This window comes from Larimichthys crocea, chromosome XXII (genome assembly GCF_000972845.2).
Source record: "Larimichthys crocea isolate SSNF chromosome XXII, L_crocea_2.0, whole genome shotgun sequence".
NCBI classification, from domain to species: Eukaryota; Metazoa; Chordata; class Actinopteri; family Sciaenidae; genus Larimichthys; species Larimichthys crocea.
Window position 1 is genome coordinate 712,347 of NC_040032.1, and position 27,891 is coordinate 740,237.

At 40.8% G+C, this 27,891-nt stretch overlaps 3 protein-coding genes and 3 non-coding genes across 6 annotated transcripts; all 6 read left to right on the forward strand.

Moving 5' to 3' along the window:
* Positions 1-8,009: 8,009 nt before the first annotated feature.
* mrps17 (mitochondrial ribosomal protein S17) lies at positions 8,010-10,061 on the forward strand. The gene is made up of 3 exons (XM_010739486.3): positions 8,010-8,141; positions 9,018-9,161; positions 9,543-10,061. The coding sequence occupies exons 2-3, from the start codon at positions 9,039-9,041 to the stop codon at positions 9,852-9,854; spliced, it is 435 nt and encodes a 144-aa protein (XP_010737788.1). The 5' UTR covers positions 8,010-8,141; positions 9,018-9,038; the 3' UTR covers positions 9,855-10,061.
* Positions 10,062-10,434: 373 nt separating this feature from the next.
* LOC104925785 (protein NipSnap homolog 2) lies at positions 10,435-19,358 on the forward strand. The gene is made up of 10 exons (XM_010739487.3): positions 10,435-10,713; positions 12,237-12,364; positions 12,489-12,534; positions 12,641-12,735; positions 13,735-13,805; positions 15,190-15,330; positions 15,440-15,471; positions 16,046-16,140; positions 16,453-16,536; positions 17,980-19,358. The coding sequence occupies exons 1-10, from the start codon at positions 10,622-10,624 to the stop codon at positions 18,042-18,044; spliced, it is 849 nt and encodes a 282-aa protein (XP_010737789.1). The 5' UTR covers positions 10,435-10,621; the 3' UTR covers positions 18,045-19,358.
* Positions 19,359-20,099: 741 nt separating this feature from the next.
* Positions 20,100-27,792, forward strand: cct6a (chaperonin containing TCP1, subunit 6A (zeta 1)). Its single transcript, XM_010739488.3, has 13 exons — positions 20,100-20,351; positions 21,016-21,079; positions 22,161-22,295; positions 22,425-22,598; positions 22,757-22,860; positions 22,943-23,213; positions 23,642-23,724; positions 25,734-25,830; positions 25,919-26,066; positions 26,527-26,660; positions 26,847-26,949; positions 27,252-27,324; positions 27,422-27,792. Exons 1-13 carry the CDS (start codon positions 20,215-20,217, stop codon positions 27,492-27,494), a joined length of 1,596 nt encoding a protein of 531 aa, XP_010737790.1. The 5' UTR covers positions 20,100-20,214; the 3' UTR covers positions 27,495-27,792.
* LOC113744429 (small nucleolar RNA SNORA22) lies at positions 23,432-23,567 on the forward strand. Its single transcript, XR_003461520.1, has one exon. It is a non-coding gene; the product is annotated as a small nucleolar RNA SNORA22 (small nucleolar RNA).
* Positions 24,312-24,446, forward strand: LOC113744431 (small nucleolar RNA SNORA22). Its single transcript, XR_003461522.1, has one exon. It is a non-coding gene; the product is annotated as a small nucleolar RNA SNORA22 (small nucleolar RNA).
* On the forward strand, positions 26,291-26,425 carry LOC113744430 (small nucleolar RNA SNORA22). The gene has a single exon (XR_003461521.1). It is a non-coding gene; the product is annotated as a small nucleolar RNA SNORA22 (small nucleolar RNA).
* Positions 27,793-27,891: the final 99 nt, after the last annotated feature.

The window sequence follows — 27,891 nt, forward strand, 5'->3', positions numbered from 1 at the left end:
ACTTCATAAAGTCAATCAAATTGTTTGACCATGAGTTAAGAATTGTGAATCTAAGCCATATTGCAAGCACGACATCCTCTATCTAAGAGGGGTTTCCGATAACATGCCTGCTTTGCAGCGAAAACAGGAATCTCTCATGTGTTTCAGCCACAGGTATTGACAAGGATATCACCCAGGTCAAACCAGAGTCTCATTATGAAGCCTGAACAGGGCCAACTGTTTAACGCTCCATTTAGAGGGAGTATTCGCTTACAACACGCACTGTACAAGGTCAGGGGGCTGGCAGTGGAGACAGGAAGAGATGATGTCACTACCTGGGGAATATCTCTGAATCCCTCCCGACTTGGATGTTTAATTTACAGCACATTAGCCAAAGTGATACCATATTGTTAACTATGACCTACTTTAATGTTTAATGTGTGTTTGTGGTAGAACGTATAGCAATGAACATGACTTTGGTGCCGCTCCATGCAGAGTAACATAACTCAGCTGCCTCAGTGTCACACCTTCCACTCAACCCCAATTTGTTAGCTTTACCAACCTCCAACTAACATGCTATTTGTTGCATCAGAGGTTTTAGACCATGCGCAGAGACAGTTCAGACAAAAGCGGCAAGCATTAGACCTAAACAAAAATTGTACTGAAATGAATGTTTTTGCTTTTATGTTAAAGAAGAAACGGAAAAAAGAGTGGAAAGAGCGCAGGCATCACTGGCTGAACACGGTTGACATCCTAAAACCTCCAAGATGTCCCAACTACAACAACACCCAATAACAGTAAAAAGAATGGGCAGTGCATGAGTGATGTCACCCATAGGTTTCCGAAGTGCTGTTTTGATGCTTCAAATATGTTAGCTGTCCTGCCTCTTCCGTCTCCTGGCTACTCTAAATATCATCAAAGATGTGAATCATTGGTGGACCATCCTTTTTTTTTTATAATAATTTTTATTGAGCATTGACAATACACATACATAGCAGTGGCAACACACATAGATGGCACAAGGAGTAGAGAGAGAAAAAACAAAAATCTCTGAACAAAGGAACAATGCTCACATTTTTTCTTTTTTGTACTTAACTTGAACTACTACACACAAATCACACACCCAAGCACCCACCCACCCATTGGCGGACCTAATATCATTTGAACAGGTAAGTTTAAAGTTTCTATAGCTTATTTCTCCGTTCATGACAACTGTACTCATTCACTGAATTTATAGAACTTTAAGAACACTGTTAATTCTGCATAACTTGCTTAATTATGCAGAATTAACAGCGTGGCCGCTTTAATTGACAGGTAGGTGCTGTTACAATTCACTTGTTTGATCAACCAGGCTTTATTCAGCCTGCCTCAGCTCCACCAACAGTCCACATCTTTGCCCATTTTTGGATCAGTCTGGAGGTGGCAGAGGCAGCACTGCCAAAATGGCTGCGGCCAGAGTCACTTTACTCTTCACTACTGCTCTTCAAAAACCTGTGGGTGATGTCACGGATACAACGTCCATTCTTTATACTGTCTATGCATATCACACATAATGTTATAGTTGAAGCTACCAAGCAATATGCACCTGACTAGTGCATAGTGTTGCTTAGTATTGCTTACACATGTAAGCATCAGTGTATCTTTTCAATCCTCTTTGTCCATTTTAGGATTAATTTGAAAACATTAACGTGGCCACTGCTTCAATGTGCATGTTAAGCTCCACAGTAAAGCATTCAGAGATGACACATTGTTTCAGAAAATAAAGAAATAAATATATGCCCTGTCAGTGCCTCTCCCATCATTACAGAGACTACAATAGAGTGAGAACATGAGTCTTTTCTTAGCATGTGATCCAGAAAAGCTGGATATTATTTTGGCAAATACTATGATTTATGCCCCTCTCCCCGTGGACTCAGATGTTGATGTAATAGCTTCACGTCTGTCAGGGCACAGACGGAGGCCTGTGCGCACCAGCATAAACAGAGCACAGTGACACATTCACCTCACATTCACACACATGCAAAATATGGAATAAACAGTCGCTTTTAATTATTATTATAAGTCGTGACAACGAATGTTGTTAGAGGCAGGAGGGTGAGAACATACTATAACTGCACTTTGTAATGCTCTGCGTGACGGAAATGTGGCGTGAAAGCCAAGGAAAAGACAGGATGTCATCTGTTGTGAAAGTGTCACACTGTCAGCTTAGTGACAGTTTAAATTCTCACCTCCATATGTTAATGATCCATAAATACTAGAGCACCACTTTGAGATTTTTACATAAGGGAGGACTTAACTGTCTGTACTTGATGCAGGCTGTTGACAGGGATAGAAATATTAATAGCTCTTCTGTATCTTCCCAATAATGACTCAGCAAAGTGTCTGGACCTTATTTACAATGACAATAAAGTAATACTTCAAATTAGCAGTGCACACCTATAGCACTGTCAGACTCATAATGAAGAGGGCCTGTTAAACTTGACCATCATCTTAAACTGTCGATACATATTCAGCTTATTGATTTAGATTCTTTATAAATATTAACAATAAAATATTGTTAATATTTTAGTTACTTATTGAAGAAATGCACACAAAGGATTGATTGGTCTTTTTAGGACTGAAAAGCTGTAGACTGAGTCAGTCAGTCATAGAAATTGTTTACAAAACTCTCATTAGGAGTGTGCTAATATTTCACTTGACATCATGGTTTGGTCATGACTTCAGGCTCATGAATAATCCCCAGGCGATCCCCAGATTAGAGTAAAGAGATAAAGCCATGACCATCCTGTTACATAATTTTAATCTCTATAAACAGATACCTGCATGTGAATACAGAATCCAAAGCCCTGAAACACTGGCCATGTTGATGATTGTCAGACTGAAACCAATTCTATAAATGCATTACCTTCAACAGCTGTACTGGTGTGGTGGAGAAGATTGTGAATGGTGCATTGTGATTTACACCTATAGTAGAAGTATATATAATGTGTGACTGGGAAACACTGTGTGTCAGTGTGTCAATACTGGGACAGACCATTTATGCTATTGATTCATTTTACTATTTCACTACACTAAAGCACTGTTGGGGTCTTGTTACCATTATTTCTTTATCAATCACCCATAACAGACAATTTGACACCTAATTTTGAGAAAAATAACTCATACAGCTAGGCCATACAAGTGAATATGCTTTATAATATAGATAATCTAAAGGGGACAGAGCAATAAAATCAAAGCTGAACCACAAGCTTGACAAATACGTTGCTGTAGCTGAGTGACTTCATGAACTCTCTGTCCAGACCACATGTCACATCCCTCTGTCTGTTGTCTCAAAGATCAGTTTGATGAGGTTAAGCCAGTGCTTAAGCTGTAACGAACAGAACAAAGATGAGAGAAAGTGCACAGATAGTCAGTGAGACAGACATGACCTCGAGGATATCCATCTCTGTCTCATCATCACCAGCTCTGTTTACATTTTGGCTGCAGCCCAAAAAAGGGGAACACTTTCATTAACCCCGCAGTCAATCCACCATGAAAACAAACACATTCTATGACTCACTGCCCTTTCACATTGACCACAAATGTTAGCGCTGCCATGCTTTTTCCTGTCCGCCATACCTCGCCCTTCCTCGGTTCTTGGTGCCACCACTGTGCTATCTCACATTCAACTTTTAACCCTTAGTGCTGTAATCTGAATGAGGCAGAGACTGACTGACCTTATTGTTTTTACACACAGACCAGGTCCAGACTTATTATATCTATTAGATATGGTTTTGTGCATACTTTTTAGGATGACAAGCCCTTAGCCCAGTTAGTCGCCCATATCTCAGATAAAGTTGATGAGTCCAAAAGTAATTTTTTTAAAAATAATTAGGCAAATACGCCTACTCTTTGTGCCCAGGACCAGGTATGCCTTCAGCAATAGTGAAATATCATATCATTGTTATAGGCAAGCTTCAAGTCCTAATCTACTGATATTCACGAAGTGCCTACTAGATAGACCTTCCTTGGGCTTCTCTGCTGGATGAAGCTCACAACGCTAAAGGCTTCGATATGCAAAAGATGCAGAGTTCTTGGAAAGAGATCAAGGCAGTGGGATGCAGCCAGGAAGAGGCTATGGTGACCAGCTTTTCACTGAGCCTTCAGTTATTGCCAGTCAGAACAGAAATAGAAAGACTCATTTAGACGTGGTCAAAACACATATGATACAATCTAGCTTGTTTCAAGTGAACTTAAACCACCACTTAATCAACCTTTGGCCCTGACCGTAAATATGAAGCATTTCATTGGTTGAGCTTGATGGGAGCAATGCAGAGCCTGGGAAGAAGTGCTGTTTGGGAGAAAGAAAGAGAAAGCTATAAATGTGGCAACTTTTGGTGGGATATGATGATGGCTTTTTTTGAACACTAATAATTGCTCAACTTTTCCCAGCTTATAATAACCCTGTGCACAGATCTTAAAGGTTGATTTGAATTCATTAATAGGCTCAATAGGTCAAAGTCACACGCAAACACTTATAGATAGATATTCTAATCTATTGAGAAATGTCTGGAGACTAATAACTCACGCAGAGGATGTAGGCCAGCATTCTAGCGTGTTAATCTGAAAATATAAAACTTGCTGATTAAGAGGTCACTATGTTATCATAGAAAACATGCATGTGTAATCGCACAGTCTATGTGCTATCAGGACTCTGTCTTATGTCACAGCAGCTCTGCTTTCACATGATTCGGAGCTGATAAGTGTCAGCCTTCTCGTATAGAAAAACATTGGCTGCAAAGCAATTAGTTCTATCTATAGATAAATATTGCAATATGGCCGTTGATACCATGTGATCTGCACTTGCAGGCCCACCCACAGGTTTGATAAGCGGTAGACTTTATAGTGGAGCTCTTCCTGTGCTTTTTTACATCATATGAGTGCAATAAAACAGACTCTATAGTCTATAGTCCCATAACTATATGTTAAATAAAGGTGTAGTAGCAACCAGTGCATTCAGCATCTCTGTTCTGCGGAACGCTGCTCAACATCAGGTTAGCCTCATGTTATTTTTCACACAACACGTTGAACAGTGAACAGTATGAAAAACAGTTGGTACTACGTGAATTGTCTCAGTGTTCTTGTATCTAAAGTTGGCTAATGCTGTAATTCTGGCAGAGGTATACCAATGCTGCACTGCCTTAAATGGGAAACAGAGACCCAGACCTGTGCTTTACTACAACATGGCTCTGATTAAGACCAGATTGGACTGCCTGTGGTTGGTTCTGAGCCACAGCCAATTCCTACTCAGGGACAAGGCTGTTAACACTGTGGTATGAATTCATCTATGTTAATCTCTCCCCTCTTTCAGTCTCTTATATCTGCTTTAGCAGAGATCCAGGAGAGCTCCTATCATTGCCAAATGGCTGGAGAGGGTACTGGTGCTTATGTGGTCATTTTACAGAAGTTTGGTATAAAGAAACTAATGTCAAAGCAGACACAAGAATTAAGGATCGACAATATTCCACCATATGGATGTCAATGGTTCCTTTTTCCCCCTACTGAGTTATCTTAATATGTGATAAGTGGTTAAGAAGACAAAAGGGTTTTTGACAGCAGGATCACTATCTTGTTTAAAACATTGTTATCTTGAGATTTTCATGTAATCAAATCAATCCTCTTCCAAGAAAAAGAGAGAAACTGCTTTAGGGGTTGCGATGCTTGTCTGGTTTAAACTGAACTATTACAGCAAGTCCTGGATTAACTGCCATGAAATTGTGTACATTCATGGTCCCCAGAGTTGATGGCCTGACTTTTCATATAGCACCTGGCACAAATTTTAGATTTGGTTTATGACTAAATATGGCATTCCTCAGCTTTACTTCACTGCTAATTAGTAAATGTCAGCATGCTAACAAAAAACAGTTTTGGTCTCTATAGCTAATTTCCCCGTTCAAGACAGTACTGAGGGTAAATTTATATACAACTCACCTGTTTAAATGATATTGAGGCCTAAAGTTATGCAGCATTAAGAGTGTGGATGCTTTGATTGGGTGCTGTTACAGGTGGCTTGTTTGAGCACCCAGGAGTCATTCAGTTCACAGATGATCAACGTCTTTGCCGCCTAGAGGCCTTTAGTCTAATTAACTTGGGACAGTTCTAACAGGTTATGATTTGTATTTTTTTGTCTGGAGGATCACTGAAATACATTAGTGCTAAATGAGGATGAAGTGTTGTGTCCAACAGATTCACATTTCGGCTTGTGTTCCTTAATTAGGATGCTGAAGTACTGACCAGTAATGGGATCTCTTAGATCTGATATTATCTTGAAGACATAATATTTGTTATCCTGAGAAAACTTTCTTATCCAGATAACAAGAAAATATGCTTATGATCTTGAGATAACAGGAGTGAAAAGGTAGAAGTTATTTTTCTCACAATCTTGCTTATATATTATTCAACAGCATTAAAACTAATCTGTTATCTCTTCTGTCTGTTTAACACTCTCACCTGCTTTACCTTGTAAATGTAAATGCAGTTACATCACTTAAAGTGAATGGTGGTGTGAGGCACAGGCAAAAGTCCATCACACCTGACCTGTTGTGATAACAAATGCTAAGAACGGACGAAGACTTTCCTTTTTGATATTATATATATATATAATATATATATATATATATTATATATATATTTATCGTATGATGAGTCTGATCGTATGACCAGTAGTATGATGCCAGTTTTATCTTATCTTATTCGATTTTGTTGTATTTTATTGTTTTTATTGTTCTTTATTGTTTTTATTTTGTTTGTTTTTACTTCTTGTTCTCTTTATTTATTATCTGCTGTAAAGCACTTTGGTACACTGAAAGGACTGTTGTAAACGGCTGTATAAATAAAGTACATTTACATTTATATTAGTTTGTATTCTGTTATCCAGTTTCTCAACTTGGAGCATTAGAGTCTCTTCTTTTATTTTTTCAGTGCTTTGAGGCTTTTCCTTCATGATTAGAGAGTAATATTTCTCTGCTACCATCTTGTGGCCAAAATGAAAAATAAATTTCCTACTTGTGACAAAACACTTTTAGTCTCAAAGCACATCAGTCATCAGCATCAACAGAATAAAGCTGAATGAGTTAGAAAAGGATAAAAAGGTTGTTAGTTTTAGTCCATTATATTTTTCTTAGACTTGGACTGTTTGATCTCCAACGTACTGCACACAAATGAGGCGCACACCTGTGTTAACGAGGTACACACCTGTATTAATGATTTACACACCTGTATTAATGATTTACACACCTGTATTAACGAGGTACACACCTGTATTAATGATTTACACACCTGTATTAATGATTTACACACCTGTATTAACGAGGTACACACCTGTATTAATGATTTACACACCTGTATTAATGATTTACACACCTGTATTAACGAGGTACACACCTGTATTAATGATTTACACACCTGTATTAATGATTTACACACCTGTATTAACGAGGTACACACCTGTATTAATGATTTACACACCTGTATTAACGAGGCGGTCTAAATCAAATCAAATCAATTTTATTTGTATAGCCCAAAGTCACAAAGTACATTTGCCTCTGAGGGCTTTACAATCTGTACAGGGAGTGACACCCTCTGTCCTTAGACCCTCTGTGCGTGTGAGGAAAAACTTGCCCACAAAAACCCTTTTAACAGGGAAAAAATGTGGAAGAAACCTCAGGATCCCTCTCCCAGGACGGACAGACGTGCAATGGATGTCACGTGTACAGAACAAATCAACACAAACATATTGTACAATTACTACTTGTCTAACTGCTCCATAACACAGAATATTCATTAAAGAAAACTGAAAATTAAATTCAGATGTATTACTTCATTAAAGTTGACTTCGTATTTGTTTACATGTTATAGATTTTCAGAACGTGACAATGTGGAGACAATGTGTACCTATGTCTATTCCTGTATGTACAACTGAGAGCACAGTGAACCGGAGCCCCTGGCCCTCCTGTGTGTACACACGCCTGGCCACTGAAGTGATTCTGAAATCAACTGTCCGCTTCGCGCTCAGTCCCTCGATACTAGCCGTAGTTACGTCATCAAAACACGCCGCCCTGTGCAGCATGGTGGAAACATCACACTGAAGATTTTTGACCTTCTGAAATATTCTGGACGTTTCTGTGAGTTTTATTTGTCTCATCCTGTGTTCACTGTTCATCTGTGTTCGTGTCACACAGTGTGTGCAGGCCGTGTTTCTTTATTTTAAATAAAGTGGAATATGTTAACGTTAGCTACGCTAGCACGAGCTAACTACTGCACGTAACCTCAGTCTGTCTCCTCGTGAGTCTGCGACGATGACGGTGGTGTCATTATTAAAGCAAATCATTAACTAACTATAAACTAAAATGGAGATATGGTAACAATAATGACAGTAGTAACATATGTAGTGGACGTCATGCAGGACCACAGCAGTAGCCACGATCCATGAGAACCTGCTGGACGACAGAGCACAGAAACTCTGGGGAAGAAGTTTAGTTAGTAACATGCATTAATGAGACATGTACGTTTACTGATGGTGGTGGAGATGGAGAGAGAGAGAGAGAGAGAGAGAGAGAGAGAGAGAGAGAGAGGGAGGGAGAGGGAGAGAGTGGGAGTCCCCCAGCAGTCTAGTCCTAGCAGCATAACTAAGGGATGACCTGAGCCAGCCCTAACTATAAGCTCTATCAAAAAGGAAAGTCTTAAGTCCGTTCTTAAAGGTGTTGACCGTGTCTGCCTCCTGAACCCAGAAAGGTAGTTTGTTCCACAGAAGAGGAGCCTGATAGCTGAAAGCTCTGGCTCCCAATCTACTTTTGGAAACTATAGGAACCACAAGGAACCCAGCATCCTGAGAGCGCAGTGTTCTAGAGGGGTAGTAAGGTACCTCATCACTGAGTCATTGATATATTAAAGTGTGATAGAGGCCAGGTAATATTGTATCATGGCATTTGGTTTACAAAAAATGGAATTCAGCCTTCAATGTATGAATGTAAACATGTTCCTGCTCCTCTGTTCTGCAGGGCAGGATAGAACCTTCCACAATGTCTGTGAAGCACGCATCAGTCCATGCCAGGTGGATCATCGGCAGAGTGATCGGGACCAAGATGCACAAGACCGCTAAAGTGCGAGTCACGAGGCTGGTGCTGGATCCTTACCTGCTCAAGGTGATCTTCATTCACTGGTGACGTGTGCAGAGACGACTGTAGCATAGATGTTACTTCACACCTTCTCTGTAATGTCTACCTGTTATTTTACTCTCTCACATGACGACCACATGAGCGGAGTACTGTTTCTAATTTCTGTTATACCAGTGCTATTATGATTCCTGACCTTTTCAGTGCCTTCATTTAAGACATAGAGATGTGTTTTGCAACAAAACTGTTGTTTAAATCTGTCAAACTGTTCTGTGCAACAGTGGATCATGTTGTCATAAGTCAAGTAACTGCACCAGAGCCAAATTGGGAACACTATGAATACATGTTTGGCTGATCCAAGACTGACTGATGCGTTTAAATAAGTCTAATGTTGTCTTTTGTTCTCTGTAGTACTACAACAAGAGGAAGACCTACTTTGCCCATGATGCTTTGCAACAGTGCACCGTGGGAGACATTGTCCTTCTCAAGGCTCTGCCTGAGGCCAGGTCCAAGCACGTGAAACATGAACTGTCTGAGATAGTCCACAAAGTGGGTCGGGTGGTCGACCCACTGACAGGAAAAAGTGTTGCAGGGACTGATTTTGTGGAGGCTCTGACTGACCTGGAAGAGGACAAAACGTTATCAGACAAACTGCAGGAGCTCAGCATCTCAGCTGTGCCGAGCGGAGCAGATTCTCAGCCACCTCAGCCTCCTACTTCATGATAGACGCTGCGTTCTTTTATGCAGCAGTCATATCTTAAACGTCTCTTTTCAATAACATTTCTGCAGATGTTTGTGTAAATATGTGTGTATAAACCAGTGATCATATATCAATTGTGACCAGCCAACCATCTTTGCTACCAGCTCGGGTAGTTTTGAATTAAAGACACGTATGTGAGGAATTTCCAATAAAATGACGATGAGAACGAACCTTTACTGTATGCATGGTGCCTCTATCTGTTTACTGTCAGACCAAAGAGCTATGTTTGAAAGTGATTTTTAAATTTTGATACTTAGTTTGTAGGGTGCACATGCACAAGCATTTTTTTTATCAGTGTAATGCACTGCCACATTCTTTTCTGGCTTTGATATTTTCTATGTTCAGTAAGTTGGTCAGATTTATCCATTCATGAAATGTCCATACAGGACTGAAAATTTTATGTTTAGGCATGTGTAATATACAAGTTATATTAACAATGAAATGAGTTGCATTGTATTATTATATTCTAGTTTAAGTCTAACACCTCAGGTACAACGAGTGATGTCAGATTTGCACTTGAGCCAAGAGCAGGTGGAAAATGAACTCCTGTCATTTAAAGTTTTGATATATTAGCACCAGGTTCTTTGTGATAAACCACACGACGTTAACTGATTCCGGTACATAAAGTTAGCACGGGGTTACGTTAGTGTAAGGAACGTCAGCTGCACCGAGAGCAGCCGGGCTGACTGACGGCGGCTGCAGCCGGGTCAAACAAGCTTTCAGGGGAAACATGGCGACCCGAGTCCTTCAAAGAGCCGGCAGAGGCCTTCAACACACGACGAGAGGGCTTCAGACGAGCGGACAGGTCCCGGCCGTCGCCAGGTTAGTGTTCTGCGTGTTAAATGATCCGGTGCCGATGCAGAATGAAGAGTGTTAAACGTGTTCAGCTTCAGCGGAGCTGGCACCAATGACAAAGTCCGCTGTGCTAGCGGGCTAAGCTAACGCTAACGTCATGTTCACAACTCTGTCACATTAGCTCCCTAGCTCTAAACTCGCTAACTTTCTGCTAATGCTAACTATTACACTGCCGAATGACAAAGCTGTGGGGCAGCTTGGGTCGGCACGTGTCCTTCCATACTTCATCATTAATGCTTAAAGTGAAAGTTTTACATCTGCCTTAATAATGTAAAATCACAGCTGAGTTTGTGTCAGCCCTGAACTGTTTAACTTCAAGGTCACACAGACGCTGCTCAGCAGGACGGTGTGATCTGTCTGTAAACCGAGCTGTGCTGTGAATGTGGCTGAAATGCTGCCCTGTGTAGAAGTTAGGCTGAATGTGTAATAGTAATAAAGGTCCAGGTTCAGCAGACAGACTGTCAGAGGACTGCTTCCTGATAAACAACAGGAACTCATTGGACTCAATAACTTGTTGCCAGTATTGACAGTTAAGCCTCTATTGCTGAGCCATTATTATAATTATTATTGTCTATTATACAGTGTTACCTCGTGCTCTCACCCTGACCTCAGTCTTATTAAGAAGCGTGGGGTTGTTTTATTTATACTGCATTTCATCACGAGCCAAACTTTGTGTGCAGTAAACTGATATCTGCTGGTATGTCAGTCTAACTCAGAAGAATATAATACTAATAATAAACTATAGAAAGAATAACCCTGCCACCATAGGCAGTGACAGACAGAGACGTGGGGTGGCTCAGTGTTCACCGGGTAGAGCATGCACGCCATGCATCAAGGCTAAAGTCCTTACCCTAGCGACCAGGGTTCGTTTCCAGCCTACGTCCTTTGGTGCATCCCCTCTCTCCCTCCCCTGAATTTCAGGTCCATGTCTACAGCACATAAACTAAGCTAATGATAACACTGAGAAAGTAAGACACATTTAAAGTTTTTACCGCAGCATCCCATCCCACACCAGCAGGTCTCAAGACTGTTGAGCCCTCAAGCTCATGACTGACATTACTGCACTGTTTAACAGCAGTATGTGTGTGCATTAGACCTACCTGTCTCCCTCCTGTTCTGACCTGTCATGACCGGTTCTCATTAATCACATACATTTACTACAGTTCATGACTGACTGAGTTTGTTCATTTTATCACACCAGGCTGCCACAGTAATATATTAGTAAGTAAGAAATGACTATTGTTGCAGGGAGCCCGAGTGCAAGAATTAACCAGACTGTAGCTACTGAGCATGCCAGAAGTGTACTGACTGAGGAGGAGCCAAAACGTGATGTGCTTCAGAGACTTAGTGAATTACAGCAGAGTACAGGCAACATAATTGTACGCTGCACTTGTTGGTCTGCTCTGCTGTTGTCGTTAGTCTCTTCTTTGTTCATTGTGTAGCAGAAAGAGTCTGATCGTATCCACCCTGTGTGTTTTGTTCCATCACAGGAGCCTCTCCGGTTTCCGTGAAGACAGCTGGTTCAAGTCTCTGTTTGTTAGAAAGGTCGACCCCAGAAAGGACGCTCACTCTCATCTGCTTGCCAAGAAGGAGGACAACAATCTGTACAAAATACAGTGTACGTGTTGTGTTTGTGATGTGCTGAAAAAGATTAGTCTGACTCTGTGTTCTAAAATGCACATCTTATTGTGGAATAATCTAAATAATGTGTTATCCTCGGATGTTTTGTTGTTTCTTCACAGTTCACAATGTGAAGCCTGAGTGCCTCGATGCTTACAATGAACTTTGGTAAGGAGCCTCTGTTCCTTAATTGACTTCATTCCGATGCTTTGCCAAGCTGCTAGTTTTGTAAACAGTGCTCTTTTAGACATGAGTCTATGTTTGTGCCCTTTAGTGAGGACGTCTTGCCTTCCATTCACGGTGACCCTGAATACCCTTGTGAGCTTGTGGGCACCTGGAACACATGGTACGGAGAGCAGGATCAAGCAGGTAAGAGCACGGTCCATGTCTGAATGTTATCGTACACACAAACAAGTGATAAACCTGCAGTGATTGGCTGATAGCCAATTCAATCAGGTAGTCTAAATAAAACATAAAGTTCATACAACAGTCATTAGAAGACAGACAAAATAGTCAAAGCGCCAATTGATGAATCAAGCAACAGATAATAAATCGACAAAAATAATCATAATGTCATTACTGTGGAAATGCATATTTGTACACATACAGAGCATATTAACTGATAATGAAAGAAGTATTAGTTGCAGCCCTACAAGATGAAATGATTTGAACCCCTGACTGAAGTGGACTATATAAGCCAATCACATGATGCAAGGCAAATATAATCTGTGCATTATTTGAATCCTAAATAAAGTTGGATTGTATTCAGATCCGTGCTTTGGCATTTTTTATGTTTGAGTTAATTATAGCTGTGACTGTACTGCACTTTTCCTGAATGTTGTCCATATTGTCCTTGTGACATTCATCACCCCTCAGCTGTAATCTGCCTCCAACGTTACAGCGCAGTGATCTCTGCAAACTCAGTAAAGATGATCTAAATGGCTGCATCAATAAAATATGTTCACAGTGTGCTCACTGGGAAACTATATCCATTACGTTCATAAGAAACTGTAGGAAACATGCTGCCCCCTTTTCATGGTTCCTCTGTAAGATCAGCAGATGATTTCTTTATTCATCACAGGTGTCACTTTATCACCAAACAGTGTGGCTGGGTTTTTGGTAGTGATCAGACTTAACTGATACTAACTCATGTGTAGCAGAGAAAATGCTTTTCTACATGACAGGAAAAACATTTGCACTGAACATTTTCATTTTACTAAATGTGAATGTATCTTCAGTCAGCAGATGGGATTTTAGAAATGGATCTCATCATGTCAGCTCAGATCACAGGTGGTCTAGAGAGATTAACACAGCGAGATCTATTCAAGAGCTGCATTATTTTTGGCTCCTCTGCTCCTTCTATTCTAGTTCACCTGTGGAGATATCGGGGAGGATACCCGGCTCTCACCGAAGTCATGAACAAACTCAGGCAGAATAAGGTAACGGGTGCTCGGATTAGTTTACTGGCAGTCTGTGACCTGTAGGCCACCGTTTTATGGCAGTGCACCCCTCAAATTAGACCCACAGGCCATCATGTGTTTCACCATCTCTATCTGTGATTTTCCAGCTGTGTGGTGTGATTGTAATTTTGTTGCAGTTATCTTTAAAACTTTTTACAGAAATGAACTTGGCAGATTGTAAATGAGGTAAGTGCAGTTAATGGAACCCATCACGTCTTATCTGTCTGAACATTGTTCAGCATGAAAATAAGTACAATATTTATATTGCAAATTTATGTAACTATTTAACTGTTTCAGGTGTTGTACCTACATTGATCTATGATATTACTTATTACGAAGTAAACACTAATTATTTAAAATAATAAAATAATAATAAATGGAAATAAAGAAGTTGTTGATCAGATTAGGGATTAGGAGGTAAATTTATCTCTAACACGGCCTGAACATTATTTCATTGCCCATTCCCACAACTACAATAACATCTTAGGCGATTAACACAAAATATAACAGATTATTCTATAAATTCTTATAGGAATTCACATGTATTCCAACAAAATACATCAGATAACCCAAGAGGAGATGAAAGTGAATGTTAACAGCTAATTGTTATGGGAATTTTTAAAGGAAGATTGGATTCAAAGTATCAAAGTTTAAGTTGGATTTATTATTCTTGTACAAGGAGGAGCGTTTAACAGTGCAACACACAAAAGGGGTTACAGAGAAAAGGCTCCCTGAGGAGCTTTATCAGTAGGTTCTTTTACATTTTTTAAAAATGGGCTGTCTTGGACACCTCCCACCTGATACAGATAACATCACAACATTTTTTGGTTTTAACATGCTCAGCAATGGGCACTATATTTTACATCCACATGGTACTCCCCTAGCCTGTCTCTCCTGTCCTTGTACTACTGATTTACAATTGTCCCTCCCTGCCAGCCTCAGTAAATCAGAGGCCAACTAAGGGAAGTGCACAAGACATGCAAAAGACAGGATATACACACACTATCTATATGAGTCAAAACATCTGAACCCCAGTATAATTCAAATTTTAATAACACTAGCAACAAATATTTTGTCCCACGTAACCACGATTGTTCTATCTTTGTTCTCTGTTCCAGTTTTAGATCTTACAGACTGTATATTTTATTATACCCCGTCATGAGAACAGGTGATTTGTTATTCCAGGATTTTAGACTGTTCATCCACATAAATGATCCTAATTCATTTGCTGCCACCAATCAAGCTGACTTTATTGTCTTACCTATCCTGCTATCTGACCAGAGTTTAATATTACAGATGTAATAGTTGGTGTACTGAGTCAGAGTACTAAGCGTTATGTTGCTGTTCTTTGTCGTTGCTGTAGAAGTTTATGGACTACAGGAATGAGAGGGGGAAGATGCTGCTGTCTCGTAGGAACCAGCTGCTGCTGGAGTTCAGTTTCTGGAATGAACCTGTCCCCCGTCCAGGACCCAACATCTATGAGCTCCGATCATACCAACTCAGGGTAACTGTCTCTGACAGAGTTCATTCATGAGCGTTCTTACATTCAGCATGAATATGTTATTCTCTGTCAGACAACTTGTTTTATATATGTCACATTATTATTATTGCAGCCAGGGACGATGATCGAGTGGGGGAATTACTGGTAACTTTGTTTCTCTTTCTCATTTTTCATTTATTATCAGATAGTCATTCAATTATATTTATTTTGTTAATAAACTTGAGAAGCTCATTTGGTTTCTTTTTGTTAGTGGCAATTGTAGAACTACGGTTATTAACTGCTGTTATTATTGTTATTATTTCTCATTACCATTTTATTGGTTTTGCAGATTGTAGCAGATGAATATGAGTCAACGGTACTATTTGTCTGCGCATTCTATGCATGACTCCAAAGCATGACTCGATGTATCGCACACAATTTGTAAATCCCAAGAATAACTGATATATTTGGCCTATATTTAATATATGTGTGTATCTGATTAAACTTGATTTGTGTGAAATTTGCCTGGTAATGTAACAATGAACAATTTTCAGGTTGAACCATCAAAATTCTTTGATGTTTTGATTTGAAATAAATGATTTGGAGAAGAGTGAATTTCAGTTTCATGACTTTAATTTTTCTTTAAATCCTACAAATTTGTGCTGGTGGTTTAATTGATACCACCCTTTAATAACATTTTATGTTTTTCATGTAACATAAATTCTTTGGTGTTCCTCAGGGCACGTGCTATTGAGATTCGCCAGCAGAACCAGGAGGCTGTGGGAGGCTTTTTCTCACAGATTGGAAGTCTGTACACGGTTCACCACTTATGGGGTGAGCAGTGATTCCATGTTTAACAAACTGTGCAGAGAAAACTACATACAAACGTTTATTTCTATAATATTTACATATTGGGGATGTATACAAATGCATCACTATCTTACAAATAATTACACAAACATGATGATGATATATTAATCAGGTTACTAGAAGCCATCTTTGATGTCCTCTTGACGTTTTAATACTCAGGAAACCCCGTATGTTACATATGTTTAAGGTCATGGACTTGATCTATATGACTTAGTGCATATGTTTTAGAGTCCATCGCTCAGAAACCATTTAAACATGAACATTCTTTTTTTCCAGCTTACAAAGACCTTCAGTCCAGAGAAAACATCAGAAATGCAGCCTGGCAGCGTGATGGCTGGGACGAGGTCGTCTATTACACAGGTAAGTCATATGATCAATTTTGAGTGGAATTATTGAATGATGATGATATGATCCTAATGTGTCTGTGGTCCAAATGAATGATTCCAAGCAGAACCAGTACCAGTCAAATGTTTAGACACACTTTCTCATTAAATGGTTATTCTGTATTTATTTGTATTATTTTTACATTGTACTGTAGAACAGTGAAGACTTTAAATCTGTGACATAACCCATGGAATTATGTGGTAAACAAAATCAAATATATTTTATATACTTCAAAGTAGCCACTCTGAAGTGTGTCCAACCCTTTGACTGGTACTCTATTTGTCATATGGTGATATATGTATATCACAATAAGAAATATCATGTTATTCATTTCATATGCCATATTGCCCAATGCTACTTTTTGACTTTCTACCCACCTCATAGACTTGGTGTGTCTGCATGCACTGAAGTGACCTGGTGACAATTTCTGTACATCATGTACATAAGAAACCCAGTTTCTGTAATAATATTAACGATAGTTATTTTAGCATTAATGGCAAGAAACTCTGTAAATCAGAAAGTTTTTTTTTTTTGATTTATTGATTCATAGCGGTTTCATCACAAATAAAGGCACTCACAACCCTGTGGCTCATCACTGCAAAACCTGCATACAGTAAACCTCCAACAGTAAACGAAGGATTTCATTGTCATTATTCCCACTTAAACCTTACTAGAACCTTACTCACTAGAAACTTTGGATTCTATTCCAATACAAAAACTAAACTTCCACTAAACAGAAATTCATGAAATGTTAATCAAAGGAAATACATAGGTTGTTGACTGTCCTCTACGGAAGCCCCAAGTGGTCATACTTTTTTATTTCCTCTGTTTTCTTGTAATAATTAGTTAATTAGATTTTTTTTAGTTATTTATGTCATTATCTCAAGATAACAAATTATCATCTTCTCAATATAATAAAACTTTGTTTTTTGAAGATGATGACATAATTCATTTAAGATCTGGAGAAAACAAAAGGATAGTCCAGTTTATTAAATTACTGCAGGAAACATCATTCAGTGTAGCAGTGTCAGAGAGCAGTATATCATCAGTACGTCACATCCGTCAGTCAGCAGGTCAGCCAGGCATGACGTCACGTGTGATGGAGCTCTATCACATTTGATTCATTATCTTGAGATGGCGAATTAATTATTTGTTATTTTGACATAATGATATGAAATAACTTGAGATCACGACAAAAGAGAGATCTTGAATTATTTATGAAAAAGAGTAATCACAAGAAAAGGGAGGAAATAACATGTATGAATGCATGACTGCTGAGGGCTTCCATAGTCCAGATTACTACAGAGCATGCAAACACATTGTCTGATTCATCCCAGTGACAGATTTTTGTGTGTGCATGTGCAAACAGTGCTGCATGACACCGGAATCTCAGACTGTTGTTTCTTCTCCGTCTCACAGTCCCTCTCATTCAGCACATGGAATCTAGAATAATGATTCCCATGAAGACTTCACCCCTGAAGTAACCACTAGTACCGGGGGAACCTCTCATCAGCCACTGCAACTATCACACTGATCTGTAGAGCTGTAGAGAGCGTAACCAACCATCAGAGTGTGCACTGCCAGGGATATCTGAGTTTCATCAACATGTTTCACTTTCTGTTTTTCTTTTTTGTTCCTTTACTCTGGTTTTCTGTGTGGGCCTAGAACGTTTTATTTCAGGTGATTATCATCAAACTGTATATCTGTTACCGTGGTTACTGTGTTACTGATCCATTAATGCACAGTGTATAGACAAATTTAATTTGTTATGCTCCTCCTCTTCACAGTCTGTCATTTATAGGGTCCGGATTTAAATGTTTTTTTTTTATTTTTTATGATGAGATAAAAACTGCTTTCATCTCTGTTTGAGTTTTGAGATACGAGGAGATGTGAATCAAACATTTAGCAGTTCTAGTGCTGGTCACGGGCTGAAAACGTCTTTTCATAAAAAATGTGTTCCAGTAGAAACATGACACATGAGCCCTGTTGCACTAGCATTAACAAATCCAACAAGGGTTAACTGCCTCCAGTATCTCACAACAAAAAGTGTCAAAGCGCACAGTTCACCATCAATGCGCAGTGGAAAGCTTCTTTAAATGTTAAACGTTACAGATGATGGTCAATTTTACAAAGAGAAACATGCTGTTTACAAATCAGTGTTGACAGTGAGCTCGTAGTCAGATCAGGTATACACTTAACAGAAAATGTGACTTGGTGTTTACATAGCTTTGATTTAGCCAACTGATTATGGTGTGTACCAGTGATCTGTTTGGACGGATGAAAGGATTCATAACGACACAGTTATGAAGAAAAATGTCCAAAGTGTCCAGCTCTTGGGGTGACGTCGTGCTGAATCCCCTGAAGGAGTCATTCAGCCTGTTTGTGTCTTTGCTGTCAAACTGACCACATCTCTTTACTAACTTTAACATGGTGTCTCTTCTAATTGTGGGAGGGGGAAAAGATGACTCAAATACTCTGACACCCCACTAATCAGAATGTACAGACTGCTGTACTCTGACTGTTTCGACCTATTCTTGTATCAAGCAAACGAATGCCAACCGGGTGATCGTGTGTTCTAGCTGAGATTAAAACTTTTTCGAATGATCAGATTGTAGATATACATAGTGGGCTTATTGACCAAGCCAGAGATATGGTCAGTCCCTGTTCTGGACTTTATTATGTCGGTAAACAGTAGACAGGAGATGAGTAATATCTCAATGTGGTAAATGCAAATTGCAGTGCTTTAATAAGACTAGTTGTACATATTGAATTAAAGTTATGATGGAAATAGAAAAAAAGGCTTTGACACCTTTTTTATTATATGTTGATGCTAGTTTTGTGTTGCTCATAGATAAACATAGAGCATGTTTGTTTCTTATGTTGAGTTCACGTACACACACACTTCCTTCCATCAGAATAAATGTTGAAGAACGTCTCACACACTTAACATGACACAGCGAACATACGAGGTCTTTGTGCAGAAACTTTTGATGACTTAAAATAGAAGGAAGCTAAAACATGGATGTCTGTTTCCATATTAGACGCCCTGAGGAGTGACGTCACTACCGTCGCGTCGTCTAGGGTGTGACTTCTGCTGCCTTCAGTGTTTGTCGGAGATCCCAAGAATTGTATTAAACCTACCAGAACAGCTCTGAGGAGGTGGTGATTTTCGCAGAATTTGAGTCTTGCAGTTGATGATAATTGAGGATGACAGTATGCTTCTCCAGGACACGGTGAAAGTCCCGGAAATCTTCAATGTACAGTGTACATGTATATGTACTGAATCCATTTTACCCCAAAATATCAAAAAGAAGCAAACAGGCTAACTGCACACCGTGCATCTGTTTCTGACTTTTACAAAATAGAAACTTCACATCAACCATTACATGCGTATGAACAAAGGATAAATATATATATATTTTGCGTTAGTGTTATATCCACGTCTATTTGGTGGGCGCTAAGTCGCCTTATTTAATCTAAACGCACTCACTTATAACCAAGGCTGAATGTCCGAGCCCAGACTTGTTCCGTGAAGGCAGCACAAGAACACGTGTTGGAGCCTTCTGGAAGCCGACTCTCCTTTCGAGCCCGACCCGTGCGGACTGCCTACCGGCGATACTTTGACTGTTACTTCGCTGGTCGTGCTGCTTCGCCATGGCTGCGGTGAAAGCTCTGAACCCAAAAGCAGAGGTGGCCAGAGCCCAGGCTGCTCTGGCGGTTAACATCAGTGCCGCCCGGGGGCTGCAGGACGTGCTGAAGAGTAACCTGGGACCGAAGGGGACCATGAAGATGTGAGTGCTGCGGAGCCCTTTGTGCGGCACGCGTGCTAAGCTAACTGTGCTAAGTAGCTAACTAACGCTAGCTGTCTGCGCAGATAACAGCGCGTTCAACCTGCCGCCGTCTTTTACACACATGTAAACTCTGCGCTGTCACACGTGTCTTATTTTTACTATCTGCCACAGACATATGAAATAACACGGTAGGCCTCTACCTGCTAACCGGATAACGGCTTTTCCCAGCGCACGCGCCTGCCCAGTCATCGTCACTTTGACAACCGCCAAGCTAACATTAGCATGATAGCATCAGTCGGTTAGCAGATTATGCTAATGTGGACATGGTCATAGCTAATCTGTAAGGACCCAAAAACAAAGTTTGTGTCCGTGTGGATGTATGTGTTTATTGTATTAACAGCTGGGATGAATGAGTGAATACACGACTTGATGACCGGTAACCGAGTTACCGTTCTCGTGCATTAGGAGGATTATGTGAGGAAGTTTCGGCAGACAGCGCTGTGATGTCTGTCTGTCAGTGAGTGGACAGCACATCACTGAAGTGACATTTTCTTGCAAAGCACAGCTCTGCAAACTTTTCCTGACTGACTGTTGACCCGTGCGGAGCAGCCGGCAGTGTGCCTCTGCTGAGCATTAACCCTTCACTGTCTGTTTGGGTCCGCAGGCTGGTTTCTGGTGCAGGAGACATAAAGCTGACCAAAGATGGCAATGTCCTGTTACACGAGATGGTAAGGACGAGCTGCGCTGTGACATGAAACCATTCTACTAACTGTACTCTATTGTTGAAGAGTGACCACACCCCTAATGTGCGTTTTTAAGCCTGTGAAATATGTTTATTATATCTAAACATATGATGATCATGAGTGGTTGCATGGATAATTAACTACAGGACTGAGACTCAAACCACAGTCTTCTCTTGAGCAGCTTCCACCTGGTAAAATCTGCTTAATTTACAAAACAATAGAAATCTGGAGTGTCTGTAAGGGCTGCTCACATGTTGAAGAATGTCATTCAGACCAGGAATCAGGATCTACACAGTGAACACACACACACACACACACACACACACACACACACACACACACACACACACACACACACACACACACAGACAGGCTCTCTCTCAGTCCCCAGCACAAACGCTTCCCAAGTGTTTTTAAAAAAAAATACATACTCCAAAATAATGTCCACTCCAAAATAATGTCCACTGAAACAAAATTTAACACTCCAGTGCACCATTTTAATATAAATTACTTGTCTTTATGTTATGTTGTGTACTCTTCCAATGCACAACTTCATTGTAGTGCCATACCACACCTCTGAAAGCAGTGAGGGACACAGTGAACAGATAAAGACGGCTTCAATAATGATCTGTTACATTTACATGAAGTTTCTGACAGAATAAACCACTTTTAAACATGCTAACATGCAACTTTTGTTTTTCTGTATAATTTGATCCACATCTTCATCAGCATTTTATTGAGTCAAAAGCTCCGGTGAAAGCTTCTAAGGGGACTTTGAGTTGAATTTGTTTTATTGTCGAGGACATCTTGTCCTTTTTTAGAGCTGATATGATTATTCAATCAATCGATTATCTGCTCAACAGGAAATGTAATTAAAGTGTTTGAGGCATTTTCAAACTAAATGAGTGAAACAATAGACACAGACATTCTCAAGTTCACGTTGCAGTAAAAAGTCTGCCGTATAATGAAAATAATTATTTGTGGCCCGTCGTTTTAACTGAAGTGGTTTTGCATAACTCCATGATAACTTGCTTTTGTTGTCTTTTCTATCCTTATTCCTTCTCAGCAAATTCAGCACCCGACAGCGTCGCTTATCGCCAAGGTTGCCACAGCACAGGATGACATCACGGGAGACGGAACCACCTCCAACGTCCTCATTATCGGCGAACTGCTGAAGCAGGCTGACCTCTACGTGTCAGAGGTAAGAGACACAGCTGTTCGGTTATCCATCCTACATATGCAGCAGTCAGTGTGTGAATGTAATGGGTGTTTTGGCATCAGCTGTAGCATGACACTCGTAACGTAACCCCCATTTGACTTCTTGCTGCAGGGTCTCCATCCAAGAATCATCGCTGAGGGCTTCGAGGCAGCGAAAGAGAAGGCCTTGGCTGCTCTGGAGGAGGTGAAGGTGACTCGGGAAATGGACAGAGAGACCCTCATCAACGTAGCACGCACCTCCCTTAGGACCAAGGTCCACAAAGAGCTGGCAGACCTGCTCACTGAGGTGAGACATGAGGGATCAGAGCTCGGTGTATGCAGAGCTTTTAGCCTATGGCACCAACCAGTGTTGTGTTGGTTGTGTTTACTCCCAGTAGACTAGTTTATCCATTCTGCCTCTAAAATCTAATAATAAACCACCTCTGTCCTGTGGTTTCTTTGCAGGCTGTAGTAGATGCTGTGCTGGCCATCGCTAAACCCAATGAGCCCATAGACCTGTACATGGTGGAAATTATGGAGATGAAGCACAAGACCGACTGTGATACACAGTGAGTGTTCCTCTTTGCTGATAGCACTGTAGGGTGTATGGGGGTCCCTGACATCTAAAGGTTGCTGCTTTTTCTTTCTCAGACTGATCAGAGGTTTGGTGTTGGACCACGGTGCCCGGCACCCAGACATGAAGAAGAGGGTGGAGGACGCCTACGTGCTGACCTGCAACGTCTCTCTAGAGTACGAAAAGACGGAGGTCAACTCTGGCTTCTTCTACAAGAGTGCAGGGGAGAGGGAGAAGCTTGTGAGTGCAGAAAGGAAGTTCATCGAGGATCGCGTGCAGAAGATCATCGCCCTCAAGGACAAAGTCTGTCCCAATGGAGAGAAGGGTTTTGTCGTCATTAACCAGAAGGTATTTATGCAGTGACGCTGTGTTAACTGCAGGACACTTCCACTGTACTTCTTTGTCTCCTTTACTTAATATCGACACCTTTGTTCAGTACGATCCTAAATTTGTCTCCAGTCTTGGCTTTCATAGCGGAGGTCATACAACATCCAATGTATCAGGCCAGTTCACGTCTCATTAAACTGATGTTTAATTTCTATAAGAACACCAAGCATTTTGATTCTGTGCACAGTGAACACCCAGGGGTGCTAACGTGGCTCCCTCTGTCTCTTGTATCTGTGCTACAGTAAATCTGATCCGTACCTCTGCATCAGGAGAGTCTCATCCTCCCCTAGATGTATTCAGCGGATCAGAATAACCTTAACATTGCGCAAACTGAATGATGATAAATTCTGTCTTGAATTGATGATGAATGTGTTTTCTGTGTTATGTAGGGTATTGACCCGTTCTCCCTGGACGCCCTCGCCAAGGAAGGCATTGTGGCCCTGCGCAGGGCAAAGAGAAGGAACATGGAGAGGTAAGAAAACCTATTTTATTTATTTATCTATTTAAATCGAGAAGTTCAGTGTGTTAGTTATGTAACAGGACAAGGGGGGGAACACCGGCATTGTGAAAATGGCAGCCAAGGAAGCTGCTGGAGCCATAGCAGTTGCAGTGAATACAGTAATAAGTTGTACATATGTTTTATATTTACTCTGCCCAGTTACGATTTGGCAAAGAAGCAGTAAAATGTTGTGAAATGTGTTCAAAATGAGACACCTCCACCCTTCTGAAGTAAATGTCTAGGCCAGGAAGTGCACACAGAGACTACAGAAACGTATACTACTGGAAATCAACCCAGATGTTGCATGTCAGACATTTCTTAATACAGACATGGAAACTTTGATAATTTCCAGAGAGTTCCCTGAACACATCACAGCGCTCCTTCCCCCGTTTTAGTTTTACTTTGCTTAGCCACAAGGAGGCGATGTTCACCTGAATTTAAAGTTGCAAGCGGTTGTTGAGCTCACCAGTCACCTTTCTTTACTTGAATTGTATCATAAAACTAACGTCTGAACTTGTGTTCAGTTTATCATTTTTTTATGAGTTAAATTAGAAGTGTCCTTGCACAGCGAACACCCAGGGATGCTAACGTGGCTCTCCCTGCTCTCACGTCTGTGCTACAGTGACTCTGGTCTTTTCCTCTGCATTAGGAGAGTTTCAGTCCCTCCTACATGTATTCAGCTGATCAGGACAAACAAAGCAGTGATTCATTTTGGTGTAAACTTCATTGTTCTCGCCTTTTTAAGGCCAGGTAAATCTGCGCGTCGTCTAGGTAATGTGGGAATGTCAGTTGGCCTAATGAGTGTGAGCAGTTTGTTGTTGCCAACTTGTAACCTAACACTGAGTGAAAACTGAAGCTTCTTACAGACTGACAATAATGGGTTCGCTTCAGTTCAGCTAAAGTTTTATTTCAGCTTGTGTAGTTAAAATAATTGTAAAATAACAGAATTCTTATGCTCGTGTTTGTGGACTCGTAGGTCCAGAAGATGATGCTGTGATGTGAATCCACTGGTTTACTTTTGGCTTCTGATGGTTGATCATAATATTTTGGACATACCATGAATATCTTATACCAGCACATGTGGGACCAGAATACTTTCATTATTAGTGATGCACTATATGAAAAATTTCAACCGATAATTTCCTGCTTCTCACGGCCGATACCAATAACTTCATATTTCATATTTCAACCCGACAGTCCCCCGTACGGGGGGCAGCGTGAGATGCATGCACAATACAGACGATCAGCGTCAGCTAGGAAGCACCAATCCTAACATGTAGCATACCAAAATGACGGGGAGAAACTCAGCTAAAAGCTGCAAGCATTGCTACCCAAACGAAATACAGTTCCCCAAGCATTTAGCTCAACATGTAACAAAAACACAAAAACAACGCATGACCACTTTAGTGCTTCTGCTAATTTCACCACTTCAACCAAACCACACAAACATCATGTGAAAGCAGAGACTCCGCTCATTACAAAGATATGTCTCATCACTGTGCGATGAAAACTCGGCGAGCTAGTCCCCAAAGAGTAGCAAAAAAATAATTTGTTGTAAGACGCTTTTGGGGCTACTCGGCCTGCAAACAATTTCCCCAATTTAATTAATTTATCTGATCTTTTTATCGGCTAAAATGAACCTATTAATTCATTTAGTTTGTCCTTGAATCCAAACTGTAAAATGTTTGAACGAAGATGTTGAGAAATCTGTTAAGATGAAGACATGCAGGACCTTCATTAGTCACTTCATGTGTTAGTTTGGGATGACGTGCATTTTTTGGGAGCAAGTTGCTGCCCGAAGCGAAGGAGTTCAGGTATCTCGCAGTCTTGTTCATGATGGAAAAATGGAGCCTGAGGTGGACTGGCAAATTGGTACCGTCTGCAGTATTGTCGACACTGCGCTGGATCTTTGTGGGAAGGAGCCAGGAGGCTGTATAATGAAGTCTATCAAATATCTGAGCTGTGTCTTGTTCCCTTGCCAGGCTCACCCTCGCTTGCGGTGGCATTGCCATGAATTCAGTTGATGACCTCACACCTGACTGCCTGGGAAATGCTGGTTTGGTTTACGAACACACACTGGTGAGTACTGATACGTGTTCCTCTGTCAGTGCCTGGAGACTTGACATTCATTTGTTTGAGATGTAATTTCCTCTGGTCGTGTTTACAGGGAGAGGAGAAGTACACGTTCATTGAGAAGTGTGGAAACCCTCGCTCGGTCACCCTGCTGGTGAAGGGACCCAACAAACACACTCTCACACAGATCAAAGATGCTGTAAGGGATGGTTTGCGGGCGGTCAAGAACGCCATAGAAGATGGTAAGAGAACCGGTTTTGAGAAAAATATTTCTCGTACCAAAAATGATTGGGTCCAGTTTAGTTTTTCCTCCAGACACATTTGGTTTGTAATATTTTTAATTTAAATCGCATTCAGTCAGCCGTAGTTTTGAAAACAGATGTTGTCACACATTATATCAACAATTTAAAAAAGATGTCAGTTTTCTCAAAGTAAATTGTATTCAGTTTATCTTTATGAAGTGTCCTTGCACAGCGAACACCCAGGGATGCTAACGTGGCTCTCCCTGCTCTCATGTCTGTGCTACAGTGACTCTGGTCTTTTCCTCTGCATTAGGAGAGTTCCTGTCCCTCCTACATGTATTCAGCTGATCAGGACAATATTGTTGAATCAATGGATTCATTTTGTTTAGCATTGCTCTTGCTTTGAGCCACGGCGTACGTTGTATGTTTTCTGAATGTCTTTCCATCATGGTCTCTTCAGGCAGTGTGGTGGCTGGTGCGGGTGCATTGGAGGTGGCTGTGGCAGATGCTCTGGTAAAACACAAGCCCAACGTAAAAGGGCGAGCTCAGCTGGGAGTCCAGGCGTTTGCAGATGCTCTCCTCGTCATCCCCAAGGTGAGCAGTGAACACTGTCCTATCTGGAATTTCAGCATCTGTCTACATTCTGTCTAATAGTAAACTCCTACTTCTGTATTGGACTAATGAGAATGTATGTGCTCCTCCAAACAAACAAACAGTAACAGTTATTGTGTTCTGGTGTATTGGCGTGTGTTGATTTTATATCTGCATCTCCTCTTGTAGGTTTTGGCCCAGAACTCTGGCTATGACCCACAGGAGACCTTGCTGAAGCTGCAGACGGAGTACAAAGAGTCCGGTCAGCTAGTTGGAGTAGACCTCAGCACAGGTGAGAACCACAGCATACTGTCAACACATTTGAGGTCAAACTTTACACTGACAGCATCAAGTTCATGCCCGCTGTTCTAAAGATGTCAAACAGCAAAAAAACTGCCTGACTATCAAAGAGGAGAAGATGATTAATATGTTGTATGTGTAATACAGGACTCAGCTCTCTCTCATAGTATCCTTTCTAATGATACTACTGCTTTTTTGGCTGGTTAGGTTTTAGTTTAAGTCCTCAGATTCCCAGCTCGGGTTATAATGTGCTTCTATCACAAGCTCATTTTTTCCATGCGTGCTGTTTTTCAGGTGAACCCATGGTGGCAGGAGAAGCAGGTGTATGGGATAACTACAGCGTTAAGAAACAGCTCCTCCATTCATGGTGAGCATTTCTAAACTCCACAAGTCTAAATTAATATTTTAAGATGATCGTGACGCATTGTCTCTTAAACAACGTTTCATTATTTATTACTTTACAGCACGGTGATCGCGAGCAACATCCTGTTGGTGGATGAGATCATGCGAGCTGGAATGTCCTCTCTCAAAGGTTAAAGGTCATCAGAAGAAGCTGCAGCAGTTCTCATACGTGCAGGGATAGTTGTTCGGTCAGTTAACGCGTCCCGCTCTTGGAACCTTGAACACCCCGGTCTGATGAACAGCCCGTCGTGAACACTGTGGCATCCATCACAGTGTCTGTCAGAAATCATCGTTATGCTAGTCATGTTGTTTTTTTCATGGATTTGTCAATGCCTCCCTCTGACTGGTTTATTTAAGAGATTTTGTTTAAAGCACTGACCTCTGCCACTCAGTTTTGTTTCTACCCATTAAAAGTTTTCTCGGCTCTGAAAGATTTCATTGTTTTGTCATTTTACTCGTATGGACACAGATTATGTATCGCAAAGCTCTTCACACAGGAAGTGACAGCAACATGGGGTGGGATGTCGTTTAA